General features: G+C 43.1%; 1 protein-coding gene across 1 annotated transcript; it reads left to right on the top strand.

The window, feature by feature from the left end:
• LOC137143309 (deleted in malignant brain tumors 1 protein-like) lies at nt 1-22,373 on the top strand (the record flags this gene model as incomplete). The annotated part of the gene is made up of 7 exons (XM_067533049.1): nt 1-73; nt 4,874-4,942; nt 9,710-10,021; nt 13,777-14,088; nt 17,843-18,154; nt 19,972-20,283; nt 22,062-22,373. Coding segments are annotated over exons 1-7 (1,693 nt in total), but the record flags the coding sequence as incomplete, so codon positions are not given.
• Nucleotides 22,374-25,988: the final 3,615 nt, after the last annotated feature.

Raw genomic sequence — 25,988 nt, 5'->3', positions numbered from 1 at the left:
GAGTGGAAAATGGGGCTTCAAGTTATTTTCACTTGGATGCTGCTATTAAGTGCCACTATCCTGAATGACCCAGGTACTGTGTCTTAAATTATCAGATGTTTTTCTCATTCTTGTATAAAATATTAAAGGATGGATTTTATTACAGGATTATATAGACATGACTTGTTGGGAACTGATGGCAACTGAACCTAATAAAAGTAAAAATATTACCAAAAATTGCTAAATGGTTTTGTACAGTGAAACTTTTACTTGAGTTTATCTCTTGGTGCCATGACTGAGATCAAATCCTCAGAGATTATATTCTAAATTGGAAATGGAAAGCAGTAATGTTTGTGCTTGTTTTCTGTGTTACAAACATTGGGGGTTCAGAAGATTAGAGTTTCAGGAACATCAATTTTGCAAATATTCCTTCTCTAATAGTCTGGTTTGCCATTTTAATTAGGTTGCACAGTAAATTTAAGGTTCTCAGTGTAGATAGAGATGACAAGGAGCAGAGTGTCAGAGACAAGGACATAAAGCAGCACAATATAGGCTAAAAACAATGAGCCTTTGTGCAGGAAATAGTTCAGTGTTTGAAGATTAGTCACAAGCGCCATAAAAAAAACTACATATCATCTTGTTATCTTAAATAAGAGACTTTTGATCTCAAAGGACCAGCCTGGCTATTACTGATAAGGGCTTGTTTATCAATTATAAGAAGAAATAGATGAATGTACCTAGTTTAGGATGAAAAAGATGGTTAGATTTAATTATGTCTAAAACAAGAGAGAAGCCACCTCATAGCTGTGTTCACCATCAAAGAGGATTAAATTGGACTACAAGGAGGTTGTCAAATCCCAGCACAGCAGAAACCTAATAATCTTTGTTCTGATTCAATGGATTCCCATTGTCATTTGACCTTACTTCACTAGGATCTGATGTGATTTAATGAGATTAGGTCTTTAAATCCTCTATTTGTATTGCTATTGATCTCAGAGTGGGAAAATTGTGAAACATTTATGTGGGACCTAATCCTGCAAAACAAAAACTTCAATCTCATTGAGATTACTCACCTGAGTAAAGGCTTGCAGGACTGAGTCTTTGAAGAGCAATATTGCTTTTAAAAACAGTGCATAGAAAATATTCCAAGGGCCCAATTCTATGATACTCTGGAAGAGCCCAACTCCTACTGAAGTCATTGGGAATTGAGGTCCTAATCTAAAGCCAATGGAAAGACTTCCTTGCCTTTACTGGGCTTTATATCAGCCCCTGAGAGGGCACAGCGCCTCACAATATCACACCCTTATTGAAGAATAAGGATAAAATGTTTGAAAGTGCCTAAGTGATTTGGGAGCCTCTATCCCATTTTCAAAACTGACTTAGGAGTCCTAAATCCCAACCCTTTTCAGTGAGCCTCTTTGCGTATGTCTACACACCCCATGGGAGCGAGCATCCTAGCCCTGGGTCAACAGAGTGGGGCTAGCGGGATTTGCGCTAATGTTCTAAAAATAGCTGTGTGGAAAGCACTTGGAAGTTGCGGCTTGGACTGGAGCTCGAGCTGTGAAGCCTATGGAGGGCAGGGGTGAGCTTCAGAGACCGAGGCTATGGCTACACTGATGGCGGCAAAGTCACCGCCGTCAGATCGATTTCTCAGGATCGGGTGAGCGGTCAGTGAAGACCTGCTCAGTTGATCCAGAAATCGACATACTAAGACCACCTTCACAGGTGGCGTAGCACTGCGTCGACGGGAACATGGTTCCCATCGGCGCAGTGCAATGAAGATGGCGCACAGAAGAGGAGCCCAGAAGTCGACGGGAGTTACGCAAGTTTTTTGTATAGCTTGCGTACCTCCCGTCAACTGCCGCCGAATCCTGGAGGTAAGTGTAGACAGGGCCTGAGTGACAACTTCCACGTGCTGGCTACTCAGCTATCTTTAGAGCATTGGTGCAAACCATGCTAGCCCAACTCTGTCAACCTATGCTGGAAGGCTTGCCGCTGTGGGCTAGGTAGACAAACCCTTACAGGCCAGTTTTTCTATGATGTTTTTTTGTGCCTAAAGATGCATATAACAGAATTTTCAAAAGTGTCCAAGTAGGTCCCAGCGGAGTTTGGCTCCTGCTCCACATCTGAACTTTGCAGCTAAGACCCCATATCTTTGCCTAAAGGTTTGTTTTACGCTCTCCATGGTTTGTGATAACTTCTCAATAGCTTCAAAACATTATGCCAGATCTTCAAATCCTTACTCAGGATGTGATCCTATTCCTGTTGAAATGGAATCTGGACAGCCAAAAAGGGACCATGATCATTATTTTTTTTTTTAGGATGGAGGAATACTAGAATTTTTGCTTGATCACTAAAAGTTAAAGAGTAGAAGAAACCAAGGACGCATTTCAACTTGACAATGTTTTCACTGTAAAATGAGAAAACAAAGGGCAACAAGAACAGAGAGATTTAGTGGTGACTCTCTAAACTTGGCAAAATAATTAGGAAATACATGTACTGTAAATAGCAGAATTAATCTTTAGACACTGGTGTAATGCAAGTAGTGTCAGGGACTGATTTAATCCAACTCACATTTTGAAATTCCTTTAGCAGTGTACCGTGAAAGTGCTGTAACTCAGTACTTTAATAGATAAAGATGATAGCACATGAAGGGTATGTCTTCCCTGAAGTTAGCCTGCAATGATTAGCACCAGGGTCTGAGCACTTGGTTTAGCCTAGCCCAAGTGTGAGCAGCCAGGCTGCAAAGCCATACCTGAGTTATTGTGTTGTCACTGGTTCTGCATTCCCCCATGTATCTCACTAGGATTTCTGGGGACATAATCCATAGTCATTTGTGCTGTAGTAATCTGAGCCACTCTATCATTCTTTCCCAGTGAATTGTAAGAGAACTTGTTTGTCCTTCTGGGCACATGGGAAGGCACTGAAGGACTATCAGCACTCAAGTGATTTAGCCCGTGTCCTTTCTGGTTACCAGCCAAAGTGAAAGCAGAACCCAGGCTCTGGCCCATACCTCCAACCATGCATGCTAGCCCAGGTTGAAAGCACCACTAAACTTGGATCAGAGGAGCAACACTCAGTTAAGAGCCTGGCCAACTCTGCTGTGAAGACCTCAAGAGGTGGTGGAGCACCAGATAGTCTTCCATCTTAGTTTAGAGCAGCACCCTTTCTTTCTTCATCCATCATACTGTCTTAGAAGCTTTTACCCACTCTTTTCAGCCCCTTCATCATTTACAACTTCTACAGAATGCCATTAACAAATATCATCCTCTGTAGCTCATTATTATGGGTGAAAAAATTATCCCATTGATCATCATTATTTTATTACAATCAATTTAAAGGTAAGGACAAAGATTATATATTATGAAACAAAAGCAACTTTACAGACACTACCTTTATGATCACATATAAAGAAATCCATATTTTTAAATTACTAGTTTTTTCCCAGCAGATATTTATAATATCTGAATTCCCTATTTTCCCCTTAAACTTCAATATGTTTCTAACAATTTCTTAGCATTTATACAGCCTTTTATCTTTAAAGCGCTTTACAGACAGTAGCAAATTAATCCCTTCAACATCTCTGTAAGGTAGGGAACCTAGGGTATTATTTCTGCTTATTTCACAGGGAAACTGAGATGTGGCATCCGAGGCCACAAAGGAAGTCAGGATTGCTTTTAGAACTCAGAAATGCTTGTTTCTCAGTCCTGTGTTCAGACCACAGCTCTCTGACCACCAATAGGTTTATAAACAAATCACCCAAGCAGCTGGTAGAAAGAAGCTGGTACTCCTAGTTTATATGAGCTTTGAGAATCTATGACTTTACTGACAGCAAACACCCACCATATCACAGGCAAGTATTCTTTGTGGCATGGAACATAGTCTGAATCCATTATTATTATTCCATATTACAGCTGGTTGAAACATTTTTGACCAAACATTTTCTATTCGAAAAAGGAATTTTGTCAAAATTGAAACTTTTATGGGAATGTGCCACTTCATCAAAATTTTGTGGAGAAATTTGCCTAAACAAATCAATTTTGCCTTTGTGTCCTTTTAATTAAGTCAAAACATTTCTTTCTGACTGTCTGTTATGACTTTTGTATTATTCATTTTAATATTATATTAATTGTGTACATATAATATTGAATATTCTATTATTTAATATTGTTTATTGTAACATTTTGACTGCACATTACTGCACATGGACATTACATGGTACATTACATTTACTGCACCATGTATATCCGCCAAAGTACATTTTTACTGAGCTATAACATTCCCCTTATTCCCAGTGATGGATCTCTTGCACAGAGAGTGAAAAAAGTGCCAAATAGCTGTAGTGTTATGTAGTGACAGAGACTAGGCTAAAACTGCAAACTCTGCTTCATTTCCATTGATTATAAAATTTTATTTTTAATGGACATTTGTGCTACCAATAGTCCAGCTGAACTGTAGTTAGCGCTAGTGGGAGCCCTAGAGTAGAGAGGGTTCTAGTGGCTTTTTATGGTTTCACCATGTTATTAAAATGGCGTTCACACCAGTGGAAGCCCTAGAGAAAGTAAAGTTCTAGTGGTCTGAGAATTTTGTTACCCCCGTATTAGTTAAACGTGCTGATGTGGTAGTATCAGCAGTTAAATTTTTTTCCCCTACAATTCCCTAAAGTAGAAAAGGCCTACAACCATTGATATCAATGGCAAAACTCTCCTTGAATTCAACAGTTCAAGATAGGGCCATCAGATGGGATTTTGACCCAGGTTTCCAGAGGTGAAAAATTAGTGCATCAACTCCCTTTTCCACAAAGCCTCAAATCTTTTAACCAACAAGCTGATTCTAGTGTCTATGACCAGTTTCTATTAAGTTCTAATGATTTTTTTCTCATGTCTTATGACAGCTTCAACCTTCACTACAGAGAACAATGTGGAAATATCTATCCTAGTACCATGGCGTGGCATTAATGAAGGTAAGGAACTATCAGACATAGAGAAGTAAACAAAAACTAATAAACGAAAGAGATGCTGGAATAACTTAAGCAAATGAATTGCAGTTAATAGTCAGGACCAGATGGCATTCAGTGAAGAGTTCTAAATTGGTTTATAGGTCTGGGCATAAACAGAATACAGAGCCATTGGCCACAGTGATCCTAATTTTCAAACCATCCCAACCCCAGGGCCTTACACAAAAATTTCCATACAATTGCAAAATTAATTTTGGAATACAAGTATCAGCATGAAGAACAGAGTATTTGTGCATCCAGTTGGCCTGATAGACATCTAACTGGACACTTTTATTTATTTTTCTCTCTCTCTAAATTAATAAATATGATAAGATATGTGTGGCAGGGTTGTGTAGAGGGATATTTCAGCTAAGTCCAAGGATGGAGGGAAGGAGGTTATGCCAGACTAGAGTTAGCTTCTCTCTCACAGGGACTTTTCTTCTTGCCATGTCCCTGTTTTCAGAGACACACACCCACCTTCCTCTCCATGCTGTGCACCCTCGGCTCTCCTTGAAGGCTCTCTTAGGGATGAAACCTGTGCAGGCGTTTGATGCAGGCTGCTCACTTGTAGGCCCCAGATGGCTTGTCTTGCAGTTTTCCTTTCAGCTGTGCAAATGTCTGAAAGCAGTGAAGTAGGTACTTCCCCCTCATTCACATCTACAATACCACCTCTGTTGGTCACATTTTGGATGCTTTTAGGCAGGAGTAAAACCACTAAAGCTGATGGTGTCACTCCAGATTTCCACCCGTGTAAATGTCAGCTGAATTCCTGATTCTGATTCTGTTTTACACCATTGTAATTCCACTGATATCAGTGGAGTGACTCCCAATTTAAAGGAGAATGGAATCATGCTCTATATCCTTCCTAGCAAGAGAAGCACAATCAGCTACTCCAAAAGGGCAAGGCACACAGTTACCATGATGCTGCTATGATTGCAAAGATTATTTTTAACAAAAGCACAATTAAACAATCCTTACAACTGAGAAGTTCATACATCTCCATGCTTTGCAGCAAGAACTTGAAATTTGACAGAAGGGTTGGCCTGACGTCAGGAATGTGGCTTTTTTGCCTAGGGTCTGAGTCCAAAAGGCTCCCATCCTATAAATCCCAAAAGCAAAGTAATGGGCTGTGGGCGGGAGTTCTGAATATGGAGAGGACACCATTAATCCTTAATGATTTAGATGAAGCACAGGGCCCAGTCTTAAGCTCACTATGTCTATCAGAGTCTTTCCAAGAACTTCATAGGGATTGGGATCAGACTCACAGCTAGGAAGCCACTTTTACACCCTACCTAGAGAACAGATTTCATAGAAAATAACAAAGCAGAACCTAGTTTTAGTAAAGACCTATTCTGAATCGAAACATATTGTAATTAGCACATATAACCAGCCTACCACCACATCCTATTGCTATAATGAGCCCTGTTATTGTTAACTGTCTCCTGATCTATATATTTACCTTCTAAAATCATTTTTGGTCACTGTTTCCCTTCATTGAAGACACTGTAGTTTGTGAATGGATTTCTCATTCTTAATATTACTTCCATTTACTTTCTTTGGTAACTCTTGAAACTTATTAAAATGCCCGTTTAGTAAAGATGGGATTAATTATTTTCTTTTATTCTCTTTTTGTACTACCAGCTCCTCCATTTACCATGGAGAAGCCCATTACAGCTGGTATTTCCTTAACTTTGCCTTCCTCAACTTTTACACCTGATCCATTTTACATGTTAGTTTAAAGAGTAGCCAATGATTTCATAATGCCATTAATAAATCCCTGGTAAAATTTTCAAAAGTATCTAAGTGACTGAGGAGAATAATTAGGAGCTTCCAAGCCCATGCTCCAACCAGAGTCCAAAAGTCTGCACAGCTATGTTTAGTGCTGTAACACAAGCCCCACAAACTCAAGTCTGTAGACTGGGCTCTGAGACTCGCTGACACGGGATCCTGCTTGCTGTATAGATGTACCTACTGATTCCAAAGTGTCTAGGTCCCTTTGGAAAATGGGACTTAAGCTCCTAAGTCACTTATGTGCTTTTCAAAATTTCACCCCTTGTCTCCAGTGCATTATATACACATAACCCAAAAAGGTCAGAAATTAACAACCTTTGTCCCAATCCAACCATCTTTTAAATATTTTCAGAAGGATACTATTCCTATAGTTGGCTCTGTTTCAAATTTCTTCCAGTTTATTTTCTGGCATCCTATCACCATAGATGATCTGTACTGGAATGGAATATCTACATTACTGGGAATTGTTATATTAGTTAACTGCAGAACAAATAGGAAAAGAGCAAATAGTACTGATTTATTATGACACCCCCACCGCCAAATACACTACCTATTCTTTTGTATCATTAGTTTCACTGCAGTCAAATGGCAGTTCCAGTATTTTTTTTGAGCCCTGAGGAAATTCCCCACTTATCTTTTCTAACTTGTTTATAAACTGCTATGTGCACATCTATGGCAGTATATAAATATTAAACAATGGAACACACTTATTTTCAGTTGTGATTAATAATTCAAAGTCTTGCAGTCAATGCAGATTACTAGACATGTATAGGCCAATGTATTTGATTGCTCACAAACATTTTCTAGGTATTTTTGTGGCCTACGGGAGATGCCAACAGGTATCAAGTAATTGGAGAAAGCTCCTACACCTTTCTCCCCACAGAACCCAGTACAGATGGTGTTTCTTGTGGGAGTGAAAGGAATGTAGCCAGAGTGTATTGTGCTCCAGTAATCTCCAGCTAGTGGATAGTACTTTGGGGACCATTGACAGCACAGGCCCACGCACTGGGTTTGGGGCCAGGAAGAGAATCAAGGAACTATTACTGCCTCACTGATGACTCTTCTCTCAGCTCCACTCAGAATATAATAAAGAATCTGGCCATCAATGCGCTCTGTCTGATATAAAACCTTCATCCAGCTAACAAAGTCTAGTGGCCATTACAATACTAGGGTCTTATTTTCTCTTATGTCACTTATCAGGCTTATCAGATTACACAACACAAGCCACAATGGGTATTTACACATCTCTGAGACTGGTAAACAGACAGGACGAGTGTTCTGTTCGCGTTGAAGTCTATTACAGTGGAAGCTGGGGAACAGTCTGTGATGACACCTGGGACATGAAAGATGCAGAAGTTGTGTGCAGACAACTTGGGTGCAGGCAGACCATTTCAGCCCCAATATATACCCATTTTGGTGAAGGCTCAGGAAGTATTCTCCTGGATGATGAGCAGTGTCGAGGGGATGAATCCTTTTTGTGGCAGTGTTCACACAGGGGGTGGGGCACACACAATTGTATCCACCGTGAGGATGCCAGTGTCATCTGCTCAGGTGCTCGGATTTCTATTATTTTTTCACATTCATTGTATAATAGGGGAATTACACTCAAATCTTCAAGTGGGAAACTCATCAAAGGGAAACTATGAGAAAAGAAGTGCGTAGCAACATGATTTCAATGTGTCCATGGTGCCATGTTGCCCAACAGGCCACACAGAGGCCTGTGAGTGCCAGTAACCTCTGCTTCCATATGATCCTATTTACTTCGCAGGGTTTGGACTTGAGTCTTCAGAAAGAAGGAATTAAACTGTAAAAAATGTAGAGGAACATTGTGGCATTTTCCTCCTTCCAGGCCTCCATCACATTGTTTTCCCCACAGCAGCAAGGGATCTAGCTCATGGCAATAGCACAACTGAGATTTCATTTTCCAAGTAAATCAAATTTAATTAAATGTCTCTTTTGTGAACTATTTATTTTTCATTTTTGTTTTCTTTCTATATTTACCAATCTCTTCACCTACTACACAGACGTCATTTACTACAAGTAAGTTTATATTCCAATTTAAGGAGTCGCCTGTGATTTCATAGAGCAGGTACAGGATTCCTGTCTCCGCTGCTTTACAGAAACATAGCAACACTTCCATGGAAAGAGCAGATATATGCAGTAGTAAAGCCAGTTTTTTCTTCTCTGACTTCCTTACTACTTTGACAATACAAAATTATTCTGTAGTTGGCTCCTTTTCCAATTTTCCTAAGTACTTGTCTACACTGGAATATTGAAAGGTGAATATTGCTAGACAAGATGAACTGCACAAGTGTAAGCTGTGTTTGGTATCACATGGTTTCATCAAGGTATGAAACTAAGCCTAAATCCTTTACTAGTGCCCTATAACCACCGTAATGTGAACAGACACATGCAAGTTCCTGGGAATTGTCGTGTTATGTAATGGGTGAGGAAGAATCAACGAAAAAAGGGCAGAGACACAAAACACACAGCAATTGATTAGCTGTGCCTTAGTCGAGCATAGAATACATGATGTGATCTTTGAATCTTCATAAATCAATCCCTGTCCATCCTCCTTATTCCTATTTTCTTTCTCTTCTCAAAACTCTAGTTTTGTCAGCAGGGTACCCAGGATTGAATGCAGTCACAGAAGACCATACCGCAAGGGAGCACAGGGACTGCTCCATGCCTATCCCTAGGGCTTCTGGGTACAAGCCACTCCAAGGGATGACATAGGGACAGTTAGGGCCATGGCCCTGCATCCTCACACATTGGCCAGGAGAGGGCGCTGGCTGTGTAGAGGACAAAATTCAGCACCCTCCCATGAAGGAATGTAGCAGTGTCCATGATTCCCCCTGGGCACTGGAGAGTCCTGGAATGCCCGACACTGAAAACCAGATAAATGTGTTAACATTAAAAATATTGTTTCCTGTGCTTTTCCAGGTACATCACTGAGACTGCTGAATGGACAGGACCGGTGTTCCGGTCGCGTTGAAGTTTATTACGGTGGAAGCTGGGGAACAGTCTGTGATGACGCCTGGGACATAAGCGATGCAGAGGTTGTGTGCAGACAGCTTGGATGCAGGCACGCCATTTCAGCCCCAGGAAATGCCCGTTTTGGTGCAGGCTCAGGAAGTATTTTTCTGGATGACGTGCAGTGCCGCGGGGATGAATCCGCTTTATGGCAGTGCTCGCACAGGGGGTGGGGCACACATAACTGTGGCCACCAGGAGGATGCTAGTGTCATCTGTTCAGGTACTTGCATTTCTATTCTTTTCACGTGGATCGCGTTTTGGATTAACATCCTAGGCTCCAAGTGGGAAACTCACCATATAAAACTGTTCCTGAGGCAGCCATGGGCAAGAGGGTCTTTGTGTGGGTTTGTGGCTTGAGTGAAGTCATGTTGCCATGTCCCATTAGACACAAGCTAATTTAGTTTCTTATTAATTCCTGACAATCAAATTGTGGTTTAATAGAGATCTTCCCTCTTCCTTCCCTGCCCAGACGGTAGTCAGATGGAGCTAGGCTGAGTTGCTGGACCAGCTTTTTTATTTCTCTCTGACTACCATGTGCGCCTAAGGCCAGATACACTCCTATGATCACAATGGCATCAGCATGCACCTTTCTGTTCCTGGCCGAGAGGGGTTTGCACGCCTTTCTCCACACTCCAGACAGATTTAAAGCGACCCCAGAATGAAAAAGAGCACAATTCATGTTCTACAAAATGTCAAATAATGGGATTTCCCAAGCTATTGTGATTGATTCATTAATAATGTAAACTAAGCTATGATTTGGGAGCACACCCAAACCTCTGACTGGCTAGCACTCTAATGTGCTTCCTTTTTCAGATGTGCAAAAACCTTTATCCAGTTTGCACAGTAATGCAACAGTGACTAAAGTGGGGCTTTTATTTTCTTTAATGTATCCGGCCAGTTTCTCCAGAGTTTACTGCATCCAAAACAACAGGGATATATTAGTTGGGGTTAGTACTATTATCGGAACATTTCTAATCCTATTCAACAGTCCGGAGCTGCTTCTTCAGTCTTTATTGATGCTGAAAAGAACTTCTCCTTTAGAGGTCCCAGTAAAGACAATCACATCCCGTACTCATACAGAAACTCCCTCCTCAGAGAATCCCGCTGTAGTCTCCTGGCCTGAGTGAGTGCTGCACAACATGAGTTAGGGTTACAGATGTGGGTATTACCCAAAGCAGATAACGGATGAATTGGTATCACAATGGGTTTTCCTAGAGCAAGAGCAATAAGATACATGATACAAGCTCTCCTCAGATATCTCCAGTTTCCTTTCCTCAATTGCATGGCCCAGACTTACCTTACTTGGGTGTTAACATAACCCTTTGGTCAGTGACTGGTTATGTGTCCCTCTCTGTGCCGATCCACAGAGGAGATGAGTCTGTTTCAGCCTCTGATCGAGCGCTTTGGGTCTTCAGATCAAGCTGCAGTAGCTCATGATTTTAGCTCTGGAGGCCTGGGTTTCAATCCCTGCTGTATTGGCCACGAGGATGCTGTCACATAAGGCCTGTGAGCGCCAGTAGTCCCTGCTTCCATAAAATCCTATTTGATCTGCAGGTTTTGGAGTTGAACCTCTGGTTCTTCTGCAAGGGGAATTTAAACCTCAAGAAATAAAGAAGAACCCTGCGGTCCTTTCCTCCTTTCGGGCCCTCATCACATTGTTTCCTCATAGCAGCAAGTGATCTACTTCATTGCAATAGCACATCTCAGATGGAATCTTACTTTATTTTCTCCAGTAACTCAATCTTTAGTCAAGTGTCTCTTTTGTAAAGTTTCTAATCTGGGGTTTTTTAAAATTATTATTCTTTACCAGTTCCTCTACGTACCACACAGAAGCCAGTTACTACATGTAAGTTTATATTCCAATTTAAAGAGTGGCCTGTGAGTTCACATGGCCTCTCCAGGATTCCTGTCTCCACTGCTTTACGGAAACAGCTGCATTCCCATGGAAAGAAAAAATATCTTCTCTGGCTTCCTTACTATTTTGACAGTCGAAAGAAAAATATTCTGTAGTTTACTCCTTTTCCAATCCTTCTAAGCCACTTTCTCCACTAAGGAGGGGTTTGCACAACTACTATATAACCAGCTACGGGTGAAAATTGCTAGTCTAGATGAGCTGCACCAGTGCAAGCTGCGCTTTCTACCACATGGTCTCACGCCAGGTTTGAAACTAAGCCTAAATCATTTACTAGTGCCCTATACCCACCGTAATGTGAACAGACACATGCATGTTGCTGGGAATTGTCATGCTACGTAACAGATGAGGCAGAACCAACGAGGAAAGGGCAGAGACACAAAGCACACTACTTCCATGGAACCCATCAGACACAGGCTACTGTTGTTTTTTATTAATTCCTGACAATCAAATTGAGGTTTAAGAGAGATCTTCCCTGTTCCTTCCCTGCCAGATGGCAGTCAGTCTGAGCTGGGCTGAATCGCTGGACCAGCTTTTCTATTTCTCTCTGACTGCCATGTGCACCTACGGCCAGATTAACTCTTGTGGGCACAATGGCATCAGTATGCACCTTGTTGTTCCTGGCCAAGAGGGGTTTGCATGCCTTTGTCCACAATCCAGGCAGATTTACAAGAACCCCAGACTGAAAAGAGCACAATTCATGTTTTACAAAATGTCAGATAATGGGATTTCCCAAACTCTTGTGATTGATTCATTAATGGTGTAAAGTAAGTCATGATTTAGGTGTGGACCCCATGCTCTGACTGGCTAGCATTCTCCCTCCGGAGAGAATCCCACTGAAGTCTCCTGGCCTGAGTGAGTGCTGCACAACATGAGTCAGGGTTACAGATGTGGGTATTACCCAAAGCAGATAACTGATGAATTGGTATCACACTGCATCTGATTCTCAAAGCAGTTGCACATTTCCGTCACCTTCACTATCTGTGTGTGGGTTTCTATTAACGTGGAAGCATTGTCTTAGTATATTTTATTTGAAAATGATTTAATAATTGGAAAAAATCAGCTTTGCAATCTTAATAATGTCAGCGAATCCATCTACAGTCCAGGAAGTGAATGGTGGAATGAATACAATGTGTGCATGGTGCCACATAGCCATACCCCCAAGAATCTATTGTAATAGACTGTATCTGTCTAGTGCCCGGCTGGAAAGAAGGTGGATGTTGCTTCTGTCTCAGCGTTTGGGGCATATCCCTCCAGCTCTGTGGCTCAGGGTGCTTGCCCCCTTTTGGGGGGTGTTGAAGTAGTCCATACAAAAAGTCAATAGGCTTCTACAGCCCACTAACAACAGATAGCAAGGCCCTCAGGAAGCCAATGAATAAAAAAGAGAAGGGAAACCGGGATCCTCCTTTTTAAGAGCACACCCCTCTCCAGGCCTGACAACATTCCAGGTGTGTTGCATTGAGGCTGATTGTACCCAGATGAGCTCTTTGACTCTTTCTTGAGGGCAGGGTTGGGATCTGCCCCACCATATCCATATAAAAGTTTGTGAGCTCCAGTGATGTCTGCTTCCAAAAGACCAAATGCAAATGGCAAGGTCTGGAACTGAAATTTCCATTTTTATGCTCTGCCTTAGTCGAGCTATAGGATACACAATGTGATCTTTGAATTTTCATAAATCGATCCCTCTCCATCCGCTTTATTCATATTTTGCTTCTCTTCTCAAAACTCTAATTTTGTCAGCAGGGTACCCAGGATGGAATGCAGTCACAGAAGACCATACCGCAAGCGAGCACAGGGACTGCTCCATTCCTATCCCTAGGACTTGTGGGTACAAGCCACTCCAAGGGATGACATAGGGACAGTTAGGGCCATGGCCCTGCATCCTCACACATTGGCCAGGAGAGGGCGCTGGCTGTGTAGAGGACAAAATTCAGCACCCTCCCATGAAGGAATGTAGCAGTGTCCACGATTCCCCCTGGGCACTGGAGAGTCCTGGAATGCCCGACACTGAAAACCAGATAAATGTGTTAACATTAAAAATATTGTTACCTGTGCTTTCCCAGGTACATCACTGAGACTGCTGAATGGACAGGACCGGTGTTCCGGTCGCGTTGAAGTTTATAACAGTGGAAGCTGGGGAACAGTCTGTGATGACGCCTGGAACATAAGCGATGCAGAGGTTGTGTGCAGACAGCTTGGGTGCGGGAATGCCATTTCAGCCCCAGGAAATGCCCGTTTTGGTGCAGGCTCAGGAAGTATTTTCCTGGATGACGTGCAGTGCCGAGGGGATGAATCCGCTTTGTGGCAGTGCTCGCACAGGGGGTGGGGCACACATAACTGTGGCCACCATGAGGATGCTAGTGTCATCTGTACAGGTACTTGCATTTCTATTCTTTTCACGTGGATCGCGTTTTGGATTAACATCCTAGGCTCCAAGTGGGAAACTCACCATATAAAACTGTTCCTGAGGCAGCCACGGGCAAGAGGGTCTTTGTGTGGGTTTGTGGCTTGAGTGAAGTCATGTTGCCATGTCCCATCAGACAGAAGCTAATTTAGTTTCTTATTAATTCCTGACAATCAAATTGTGGTTTAATAGAGATCTTCCCTCTTCCTTCCCTGCCCAGACGGTAGTCAGTTGGAGCTAGGCTGAGTTGCTGGACCAGCTTTTTTATTTCTCTCTGACTACCATGTGCGCCTAAGGCCAGATACACTCCTATGATCACAATGGCATCAGCATGCACCTTTCTGTTCCTGGCCGAGAGGGGTTTGCACGCCTTTCTCCACACTCCAGACAGATTTAAAGCGACCCCAGAATGAAAAAGAGCACAATTCATGTTCTACAAAATGTCAAATAATGGGATTTCCCAAGCTATTGTGATTGATTCATTAATAATGTAAACTAAGCTATGATTTGGGAGCACACCCAAACCTCTGACTGGCTAGCACTCTAATGTGCTTCCTTTTTCAGATGTGCAAAAACCTTTATCCAGTTTGCACAGTAATGCAACAGTGACTAAAGTGGGGCTTTTATTTTCTTTAATGTATCCGGCCAGTTTCTCCAGAATTTACTGCATCCAAAACAACAGGGATATATTAGTTGGGGTTAGTACTATTATCGGAACATTTCTAATCCTATTCAACAGTCCGGGGCTGCTTCTTCAGTCTTTATTGATGCTGAAAAGAACTTCTCCCTTAGAGGTCCCAGTAAAGACAATCACATCCCGTACTCATACAGAAACTCCCTCCTCAGAAAATCCCGCTGTAGTCTCCTGGCCTGAGTGAGTGCTGCACAACATGAGTCAGGGTTACAGATGTGGGTATTACCCAAAGCAGATAACGGATGAATTGGTATCACAATGGGTTTTCCTAGAGCATGAGCAATAAGATACATGATACAAGCTCTCCTCAGATATCTCCAGTTTCCTTTCCCCAATTGCATGGCCCAGACTTACCTTACTTGGGTGTTAACATAACCCTTTGGTCAGTGACTGGTTATGTGTCCCTCTCTGTGCCGATCCACAGAGGAGATGAGTCTGTTTCAGCCTCTGATCGAGCGCTTTGGGTCTTCAGATCAAGCTGCAGTAGCTCATGATTTTAGCTCTGGAGGCCTGGGTTTCAATCCCTGCTGTATTGGCCACGAGGATGCTGTCACATAAGGCCTGTGAGCGCCAGTAGTCCCTGCTTCCATAAAATCCTATTTGATCTGCAGGTTTTGGAGTTGAACCTCTGGTTCTTCTGCAAGGGGAATTTAAACCTCAAGAAATAAAGAAGAACCCTGCGGTCCTTTCCTCCTTTCGGGCCCTCATCACATTGTTTCCTCATAGCAGCAAGTGATCTACTTCATTGCAATAGCACATCTCAGATGGAATCTTACTTTATTTTCTCCAGTAACTCAATCTTTAGTCAAGTGTCTCTTTTGTAAAGTTTCTAATCTGGGGTTTTTTAAAATTATTATTCTTTACCAGTTCCTCTACGTACCACACAGAAGCCAGTTACTACATGTAAGTTTATATTCCAATTTAAAGAGTGGCCTGTGAGTTCACATGGCCTCTCCAGGATTCCTGTCTCCACTGCTTTACGGAAACAGCTGCATTCCCATGGAAAGAAAAAATATCTTCTCTGGCTTCCTTACTATTTTGACAGTCGAAAGAAAAATATTCTGTAGTTTACTCCTTTTCCAATCCTTCTAAGCCACTTTCTCCACTAAGGAGGGGTTTGCACAACTACTATATAACCAGCTACGGGTGAAAATTGCTAGTCTAGATGAGCTGCACCAGTGCAAGCTGCGCTTTCTACCACATGGTCTCACGCCAGGTTTGAAACTAAGCCTAAATCATTTACTAGTGCCCTATACCCACCGTAATGTGAACAGACACATGCATGTTGCTGGGAATTGTCATGCTACGTAACAGATGAGGCAGAACCAACGAGGAAAGGGCAGAGACACAAAGCACACTACTTCCATGGAACCCATCAGACACAGGCTACTGTTGTTTTTTATTAATTCCTGACAATCAAATTGAGGTTTAAGAGAGATCTTCCCTGTTCCTTCCCTGCCAGATGGCAGTCAGTCTGAGCTGGGCTGAATCGCTGGACCAGCTTTTCTATTTCTCTCTGACTGCCATGTGCACCTACGGCCAGATTAACTCTTGTGGGCACAATGGCATCAGTATGCACCTTGTTGTTCCTGGCCAAGAGGGGTTTGCATGCCTTTGTCCACAATCCAGGCAGATTTACAAGAACCCCAGACTGAAAAGAGCACAATTCATGTTTTACAAAATGTCAGATAATGGGATTTCCCAAACTCTTGTGATTGATTCATTAATGGTGTAAAGTAAGTCATGATTTAGGTGTGGACCCCATGCTCTGACTGGCTAGCATTCTCCCTCCGGAGAGAATCCCACTGAAGTCTCCTGGCCTGAGTGAGTGCTGCACAACATGAGTCAGGGTTACAGATGTGGGTATTACCCAAAGCAGATAACTGATGAATTGGTATCACACTGCTTCTGATTATCAAAGCAGTTGCACATTTCCGTCACTTTCACTATCTGTGTGTGGGTTTCTATTAACGTGGAAGCATTGTCTTAGTATATTTTATTTGAAAATGATTTAATAATTGGAAAAAATCAGCTTTGCAATCTTAATAATGTCAGAGAATCCATCTACAGTCCAGGAAGTGAATGGTAGAATGAATACAATGTGTGCATGGTGCCACATAGCCATACCCCCAAGAGTCCATTGTAATAGACTGTATCTGTCTAGTGCCCGGCTGGAAAGAAGGTGGATGTTGCTTCTGTCTCAGCGTTTGGGGCATATCCCTCCAGCTCTGTGGCTCAGGGTGCTTGCCCCCTTTTGGGGGGTGTTGAAGTACTCCATACAAAAAGTCAATAGGCTTCTGCAGCCCACCAACAGCAGATAGCAAGGCCCTCAGGAAGCCAATGAGTAAAAAGAGAAGGGAAACCGGGATCCTCCTTTTTAAGAGCACACCCCTCTCCAGGCCTGACAACATTCCAGGTGTGCTGCATTGAGGCTGATTGTACCCAGATGAGCTCTTTGACTCTTTCTTGAGGGCAGGGTTGGGATCTGCCCCACCATATCCATATAAAAGTTTGTGAGCTCCAGTGATGTCTGCTTCCAAAAGACCAAATGCAAATGGCAAGGTCTGGAACTGAAATTTCCATTTTTATGCTCTGCCTTAGTCGAGCTATAGGATACATGATGTGATCTTCGAATCTTCATAAATCGATCCCTGTCCATCCGCTTTATTCATATTTTGTTTCTCTTCTCAAAACTCTAATTTTGTCAGCAGGGTACCCAGGATGGAATGCAGTCACAGAAGACCATACCGCAAGGGAGCACAGGGACTGCTCCATTCCTATCCCTAGGGCTTGTGGGTACAAGCCACCCCAAGGGATGACATAGGGACAGTTAGGGCCATGGCCCTGCATCCTCACACATTGGCCAGGAGAGGGCGCTGGCTGTGTAGAGGACAAAATTCAGCACCCTCCTATGAAGGAATGTAGCAGTGTCCATGATTCCCCCTGGGCACTGGACAGTCCTGGAATGCCCGACACTGAAAACCAGATAAATGTGTTAACATTAAAAATATTGTTTCCTCTGCTTTTCCAGGTACATCACTGAGACTGCTGAATGGACAGGACCGGTGTTCCGGTCGCATTGAAGTTTATTACAACGGAAGCTGGGGAACAGTCTGTGATGACGCCTGGGACATAAGCGATGCAGAGGTTGTGTGCAGACAGCTTGGGTGCGGGAATGCCATTTCAGCCCCAGGAAATGCCCGTTTTGGTGCAGGCTCAGGAAGTATTTTCCTGGATGACGTGCAGTGCCGCGGGGATGAATCCGCTTTGTGGCAGTGCTCGCACAGGGGGTGGGGCACACATAACTGTGGCCACCATGAGGATGCCAGTGTCATCTGCTCAGGTACTTGCATTTCTATTCTTTTCACGTGGATCGCATTTTGGATTAACATCCTAGGCTCCAAGTGGGAAACTCACCATATAAAACTGTTCCTGAGGCAGCCATAGGCAAGAGGGTCTTTGTGTGGGTTTGTGGCTTGAGTGAAGTCATGTTGCCATGTCCCATCAGACACAAGCTAATTTAGTTTCTTATTAATTCCTGACAATCAAATTGTGGTTTAATCGAGATCTTCCCTCTTCCTTCCCTGCCAGATGGCAGTCAGTCTGAGCTGGGCTGAATCGCTGGACCAGCTTTTCTATTTCTCTCTGACTGCCATGTGCACCTACGGCCAGATTAACTCTTGTGGGCATAATGGCATCAGTATGCACCTTGTTGTTCCTGGCCAAGAGGGGTTTGCATGCCTTTGTCCACAATCCAGGCAGATTTACAAGAACCCCAGACTGAAAAGAGCACAATTCATGTTTTACAAAATGTCAGATAATGGGATTTCCCAAACTCTTGTGATTGATTCATTAATGGTGTAAAGTAAGTCATGATTTAGGTGTGGACCCCATGCTCTGACTGGCTAGCATTCTCCCTCCGGAGAGAATCCCACTGAAGTCTCCTGGCCTGAGTGAGTGCTGCACAACATGAGTCAGGGTTACAGATGTGGGTATTACCCAAAGCAGATAACTGATGAATTGGTATCACACTGCTTCTGATTATCAAAGCAGTTGCACATTTCCATCACTTTCACTATCTGTGTGTGGGTTTCTATTAATGTGGAAGCATTGTCTTAGTATATTTTATTTGAAAATGATTTAATAATTGGAAAAAATCAGCTTTGCAATCTTAATAATGTCAGAGAATCCATCTACAGTCCAGGAAGTGAATGGTGGAATGAATACAATGTGTGCATGGTGCCACATAGCCATACCCCCAAGAGTCCATTGTAATAGACTGTATCTGTCTAGTGCCCGGCTGGAAAGAAGGTGGATGTTGCTTCTGTCTCAGCGTTTGGGGCATATCCCTCCAGCTCTGTGGCTCAGGGTGCTTGCCCCCTTTTGGGGGGTGTTGAAGTACTCCATACAAAAAGTCAATAGGCTTCTGCAGCCCACTAACAGCAGATAGCAAGGCCCTCAGGAAGCCAATGAGTAAAAAAGAGAAGGGAAACCGGGATCCTCCTTTTTAAGAGCACACCCCTCTCCAGGCCTGACAACATTCCAGGTGTGCTGCATTGAGGCTGATTGTACCCAGATGAGCTCTTTGACTCTTTCTTGAGGGCAGGGTTGGGATCTGCCCCACCATATCCATATAAAAGTTTGTGAGCTCCAGTGATGTCTGCTTCCAAAGACCAAATGCAAATGGCAAGGTCTGGAACTGAAATTTCCATTTTTATGCTCTGCCTTAGTCAAGCTATAGGATACATGATGTGATCTTTGAATTTTCATAAATCGATCCCTGTCCATCCGCTTTATTCATATTTTGTTTCTCTTCTCAAAACTCTAATTTTGTCAGCAGGGTACCCAGGATGGAATGCAGTCACAGAAGACCATACCGCAAGGGAGCACAGGGACTGCTCCATTCCTATCCCTAGGGCTTGTGGGTACAAGCCACCCCAAGGGATGACATAGGGACAGTTAGGGCCATGGCCCTGCATCCTCACACATTGGCCAGGAGAGGGCGCTGGCTGTGTAGAGGACAAAATTCAGCACCCTCCCATGAAGGAATGTAGCAGTGTCCATGATTCCCCCTGGGCACTGGACAGTCCTGGAATGCCCGACACTGAAAACCAGATAAATGTGTTAACATTAAAATATTGTTTCCTGTGCTTTTTCCAGGTACTTCACTGAGACTGCTGAATGGACAGGACCGGTGTTCCGGTCGCATTGAAGTTTATTACAACGGAAGCTGGGGAACAGTCTGTGATGACGCCTGGGACATAAGCGATGCAGAGGTTGTGTGCAGACAGCTTGGGTGCGGGCACGCCATTTCAGCCCCAGGAAATGCCCGTTTTGGTGCAGGCTCAGGAAGTATTTTCCTGGATGACGTGCAGTGCCGCGGGGATGAATCAGCTTTGTGGCAGTGCTCGCACAGGGGGTGGGGCACACATAACTGTGGCCACCCTGAGGATGCCAGTGTCATCTGTACAGGTACTTGCATTTCTATTCTTTTCATGTGAATCGTGTTTTGGATTAACATCTTAGGCTTCAAGTGGGAAACTCACCATATAAAACTGTTCCTGAGGCAGCCACGGGCAAGAGAGTCTTTTGTGGGTTTGTGGCTTCAGTGAAGTCATGTTGCCACGTCCCATCAGACACAGGCTAATTTAGTTTCTTATTAATTCCTGACAATCAAATTGTGGTTTAATAGAGATCTTCCCTCTTCCTTCCCTGCCCAGATGGTTGTAAGTTGGAGCTAGGCTGAGTTGCTGGACCAGCTTTTTTATTTCTCTCTGACTACCATGTGCGCCTAAGGCCAGATACACTCCTATGATCACAATGGCATCAGTATGCACCTTTCTGTTCCTGGCCGAGAGGGGTTTGCATGACTTTCTCCACACTCCAGACAGATTTAAAGCAACCCCAGAATGAAAAAGAGCACAATTCATGTTCTACAAAATGTCAAATAATGGGATTTCCCAAGCTATTATGATTGATTCATTAATAATGTAAACTAAGTTATGATTTGGTAGCACACCGAAATCTCTGACTGGCTAGCACTCTAATGTGCTTCCTTTCTTCAGATGTGCAAAAAACCTTTATCCAGTTTGCACAGTAATGTAACAGTGACTAAAGTGGGGCTTTTATTTTCTTTAATGTATCTAGCCAGTTCCTGCAGAGTTTACTGCATCTAAAACAACAGGGACTTATTAGTTGGGTTGACTCTCATTATCAGAAGGTTTACAACCACATTTGACAGTGAGGGGCTGTTTCTCCAGCCATAAAACATGTGGAAAGGAACTTCTCCTTTAGTGGTTCCACCAAGGACAATCGTATCCCTTATTCATAAACATACTCCCTCTGGAGGGAATTCCCACCGAAGTCTCCTCACCTAAATGGGTGCTGCTAAACATGAGTAACAGTTTCAGAGGTGGATCTTAAGTGGCCATGACCCAATGCAGATAACTGATGAATTGGTATAATGCTGCTTGTGATTATCAAATCAGTTGCACATTTCTGTCATATTCAATATCGTCGTCTGGGTTTCTATTCATGTGGAAGCATAGTGTTAGTATATTTTATTATGAATTAATTTAATCATTTAATCAGAAAGAATCTTAATCAGATCATAGAATCCACCTATAATCCAGGAAGTGAATGACCACCTCAATACAATGTGTCCATGATGCCACATAGCCAATGCCCCCAACAGTCCATTGTGGTAGGCTATATCTCTCCAGTGCCTTGCTGGAAAGAAGGTGGATGCTGCTCCTGTCTGAGAATCTGGGGCACAGCCCTCCAGCTCTGTGGTTCAGGGTACTTGCCTCCTTTTGGAGGCGGGTAGGGGGAATGTTAAAACAGTTCATATGAAAAGAGAATAGGCTTCTGCAGCCCACAAAAGGCACAGTCCCAGGCCCTCAGGAAGCCAAAGAATAAAAAAGAGTAGCAAAAACTAGTGGTCCTTCTCCTTTTGGACAGGGCCTGGGCAGCCAGGGCCCTCAAGTTGTTTTTCAGTCAGGAAACCGTTCTTTTTCAGTCAGGAAACCAAAGGGGTGACATAGGGACAATTATGGTCATGGCTCTACATCCTCACACATTGGCCAGGAGAATGAGCTGGCTGTTCAGAGGACAAAATGCTGCACCCTCCCATGAAGGAATGTAGCAGTGTCCACGATTCTCCCTGGGCACTGGAGAGTCCTGGAGTGCATAACACTGAAAACCAGATAAATGTTTTAACATTGAAAATATTATTTCCTATGCTTTTCCAGGTACTTCACTGAGACTGCTGAATGGACAGGACCGGTGTTCTGGTCGCGTTGAAGTTTATTACAACGGAAGCTGGGGAACAGTCTGTGATGACGCCTGGGACATAAGCGATGCAGAGGTTGTGTGCAGACAGCTTGGGTGCGGGCACGCCATTTCAGCCCTAGGAAATGCCCATTTTGGTGCAGGCTCAGGAAGTATTTTCCTGGATGATGTGCAGTGCCGAGGGGATGAATCCGCTTTGTGGCAGTGCTCGCACAGGGGGTGGGGCACACATAACTGTGGCCACCCTGAGGATGCCAGTGTCATCTGCTCAGGTACTTGCATTTCTATTCTTTTCACGTGAATCGTGTTTTGGATTAACATCCTAGGCTCCAAGTGGGAAACTCACCATATAAAACTGTTCCTGTGGCAGCCACGGGCAAGAGAGTCTTTGTGTGGGTTTGTGGCTTCAGTGAAGTCATGTTGCCATGTAGCCAGTCATAGGTCAGATGGCCCAGTGATCCACACAAAGGCCTGTGAGCTTCGATATGATCCCATGACATCAAAAGCGTCTGGGATGACTCTCTCTACTTTCTGCAAGAGGGACTGGGGAAATCCTACTCCCTCGTCTAGAATTTGAAAGGAACTCCATGATGTGAAGAGAGCCATGCAGAGGTTTCCTCCCACCAGGAAACTGATCCAATGGGTTTTCTCAAAACAAAGAGCAATAAGATATGTGATACAAGCTCACCTCAGATATCTCCAATTTCCTTTCCCCAATTGCCTGGCCCAGACTTACCTAACTTGGGTGTTAACGTAACCCTCTGGTCAGTCTCTGGTTATGTGTCCCCCCCTGTGCCGATCCACAGAGGAGATGAGTCTGTTTCAGCCTCTGATCGAGCGCTTTGGGTCTTCAGATCAAGCTGCAGCAGGTCGTGCTTTTAGCTCTGGAGGCCTGGGTTTCAATCCCTGCTGTATTGGTCACGAGGATGCTGTTACATAATTGCAGCCTTATCCAGAATTTGAATTGCTGTGGCCTCGGATGCTTGAGATGAGCTTTTTTTGACCAGAGGATGTATGTTTCCCACTGGTGAGTGTGAGTTACAGGTCTCCCTCAGTCCCCAATCCACAGAGGATATGAAGTTGCTAGATTAGCACTTAGAGGTTCTCCATAGTGGTTTGTAGTTTAGAACATATTTTCTTTTTCATCCACTCTCTTTCAGTGATTATGTTCTAGTTTGTGAATGCCTCTTTTCTTTCCTTATTTGATTTTGTAACTCACAAAATTCATTCAAATGTCCATTTAATAAAGATGGCATTTTAATCATCTTCAATCATTTTGAAAGACTGTCATCATCTCTTTGCATTGCCAGCTCCACAACCTAGCACACAGTGGCCCCTTACAAATAGTGAGTCTTTTCTCAGCCTTGCTTTAAATAATGTTCTATTTACTATGTTGTCACTGCTTACTAAAAAGAAGGCATCCATGATTTCACAGTGCAGCTACTGGGCTCCTGTCTCCAGTATAAACACGCGCATTGCCATGAAATGGCAGAAACCTGGCAGATGAGAAATGTAAATTGTCCTGATCTGACTTTTTTTTTCTCATTTTATTAGATAATTAGCCTGCTTCCCTTTTCACATTTTCACATTTCACATGCCCCTTTCACATTTTTCTAATTCACTTTCTAGTGTCCTTGCATCACCAGTGGTGTTAACAGACATGTGCCTGTCACTGGGAAGTGTGCTGCTGGAGAGCTCCAGAGGCAAAATGAACAGGAAAAGGACAGGGACTCAAGGCAGTGATTCTCAACAGACACATCGAACACTGACTAATATCTCTCTGTTTGCTCTGTGCCAGCTGTCCCCAAAACCCCAGCTTCAGCAATTGCTGTGGGGGAATGGTATCACTACGCCCACACTCCCCAAAAATGCACCATTGCAGGGGAGTGAATATGATCCCAATGATGCTGTGCAAATATGAAATAATGAAATCCCAGTGGCTGTTGTGATTAGCTAGCCTGACATTGGGATGTATTAGCTAGCTTCATTGCAATAGCGTATCCCAGATGTAATCGTACTTTATTTTCTCCAGTAACTCAATCTTTATTCATGTGTCTCTTTTGTAAAGTTTTTAATTTTGGATTTTATTATTATTATTATTATTATTTTATTTACCAGTTCCTCTACCTATCACAAAGAAGCCGGTTACTTCATGTAAGTTTATATTACAATTTAAAGAGTGGCCTGTGATTTCACATGGCCTCTACAGGATTCCTGTTTCCACTGCTTTACATAAAAAAGATGCATTCCCATGAAAAGAGCAAATATCTTCTCTGGCTTACTTACTATTTTAACAACCAATAGAAAATTATTCTGTTGTTGGCTCCCTTTCCAATCTTGCTAAGCCCTTGTCCACACTGGAGAGGGCTTTGCACCACTATGAAACCAGCAACTGGTGAAAATTGCTAGTCTAGACAAGCCACACCAGTGCAAGATGTACTTTCTACCACATGGTCTCACTCCAGGTTTCAAACTAAGGCTAAATCATTTTTAGTGCCTTATACACACCGTAATGTGAACAGACCGATGCATGTTGCTGGGAATTGTCATGTTACGTAACATATGAGGCAGAACCAACAAGGAAAGGGCAGAGACACAAAGCACACAACTTCCATGAAACCCATCAGACACATACTAGGGTTGAGTTTTATTAATTTTTGACAACCAAATAGTGGTCTATTAGAGATCTTCCCTGTTCCTTCCCTGCCAGACAGTAGTCAGTCTGAATTAGACTGGACTGAACTAAATCGCTGGACCAGCTTTTTTATTTATTTCTGACTGCCATGTGCACCTAAGCCCATATAGGTTCCAATAGGCACAATGGCATCAGTATGCACCTTTCTGTTCCTGGCTGAGAGGGGTTTGCATGACTTTGTCCACACTCCAGACAGATTTACAATGATCCCAGAACGAGAAGAACATAATTCCTGTTTTACAGAATGTCAAATTATGGGATTTCCCAAGCTATTGTGATTGATTAATAATAATGTACAGTAAATCACGATTTGGATGCCGACTGCAAGCTCTGACTGGCTAGCGTTCCAACATAATGTGCTTCCTTTCTTCAGATGTGAAAAAACTTTCCCCGGTTTGAATGACAATATTGTGACAGTTTCTAAAGAGGTGCTTATATTGTCTTTAATGTATTTAGCCAGTTCCTGCAGAGTATACTGCATTCAAAACAACAGGGACTTATTAGTTGGGTTGACTCTCATTATCAGAAGGTTTACAACCACATTTGACAGTGAGGAGCTGTTTCTCCAGCCATAAAACATGTGGAAAGGAACTTCTCCTTTAGTGGTTCCACCAAGGACAATCGCATCCCTTATTCATAAACATACTCCCTCTGGAGGGAATTCCCACCGAAGTCTCCTCACCTAATTGAGTGCTGCTAAACATGAGTAACGGTTTCAGAGATGGATCTTAAATGGTCATGACCCAAGGCAGATAACTGATGAATTGTTATAACGCTGCTTGCGATTGCCAAATCAGTTGCACATTTCGGTCATATTCAATACCGACGTCTGGTTTTCTATTAATGTGGAAGCATAGTGTTAGTATTTTTTATTATGAATTAATTTAATCATTTAATCAGAAAGAATCTTAATCAGATCATAGACTCCACCTATAATCCGGGAAGTGAATGGCCGCCTCAATACAATGTGTCCATGGTGCCACACAGCCAATGCCCCCAATAGCCCATTGTGGTAGTCTATATCTCTCCAGTGCCTTGATGAAAAGAAGGTGGATGCTGCTCCTGTCTGAGAATCTGGGGCACAGCCCTCCAGCTCTGTGGTTCAGGGTACTTGCCTCCTTTTGGGGGCGGGGAGAGAGATGTTAAAATAGTTCTTAGAAAAAGACAATAGGCTTCTGCAGTCTTTTTTTTT

The sequence above is a fragment of the Emydura macquarii genome, unplaced genomic scaffold (assembly GCF_026122565.2).
Source record: "Emydura macquarii macquarii isolate MOO-44397 ecotype Brisbane River unplaced genomic scaffold, CSIRO-AGI_Emac_v2 contig_3306, whole genome shotgun sequence".
NCBI lineage: Eukaryota > Metazoa > Chordata > Testudines > Chelidae > Emydura > Emydura macquarii.
The sequence above is the reverse complement of the archived record's forward strand: the minus strand, read 5'-3'. Positions and strand labels throughout refer to the sequence as shown.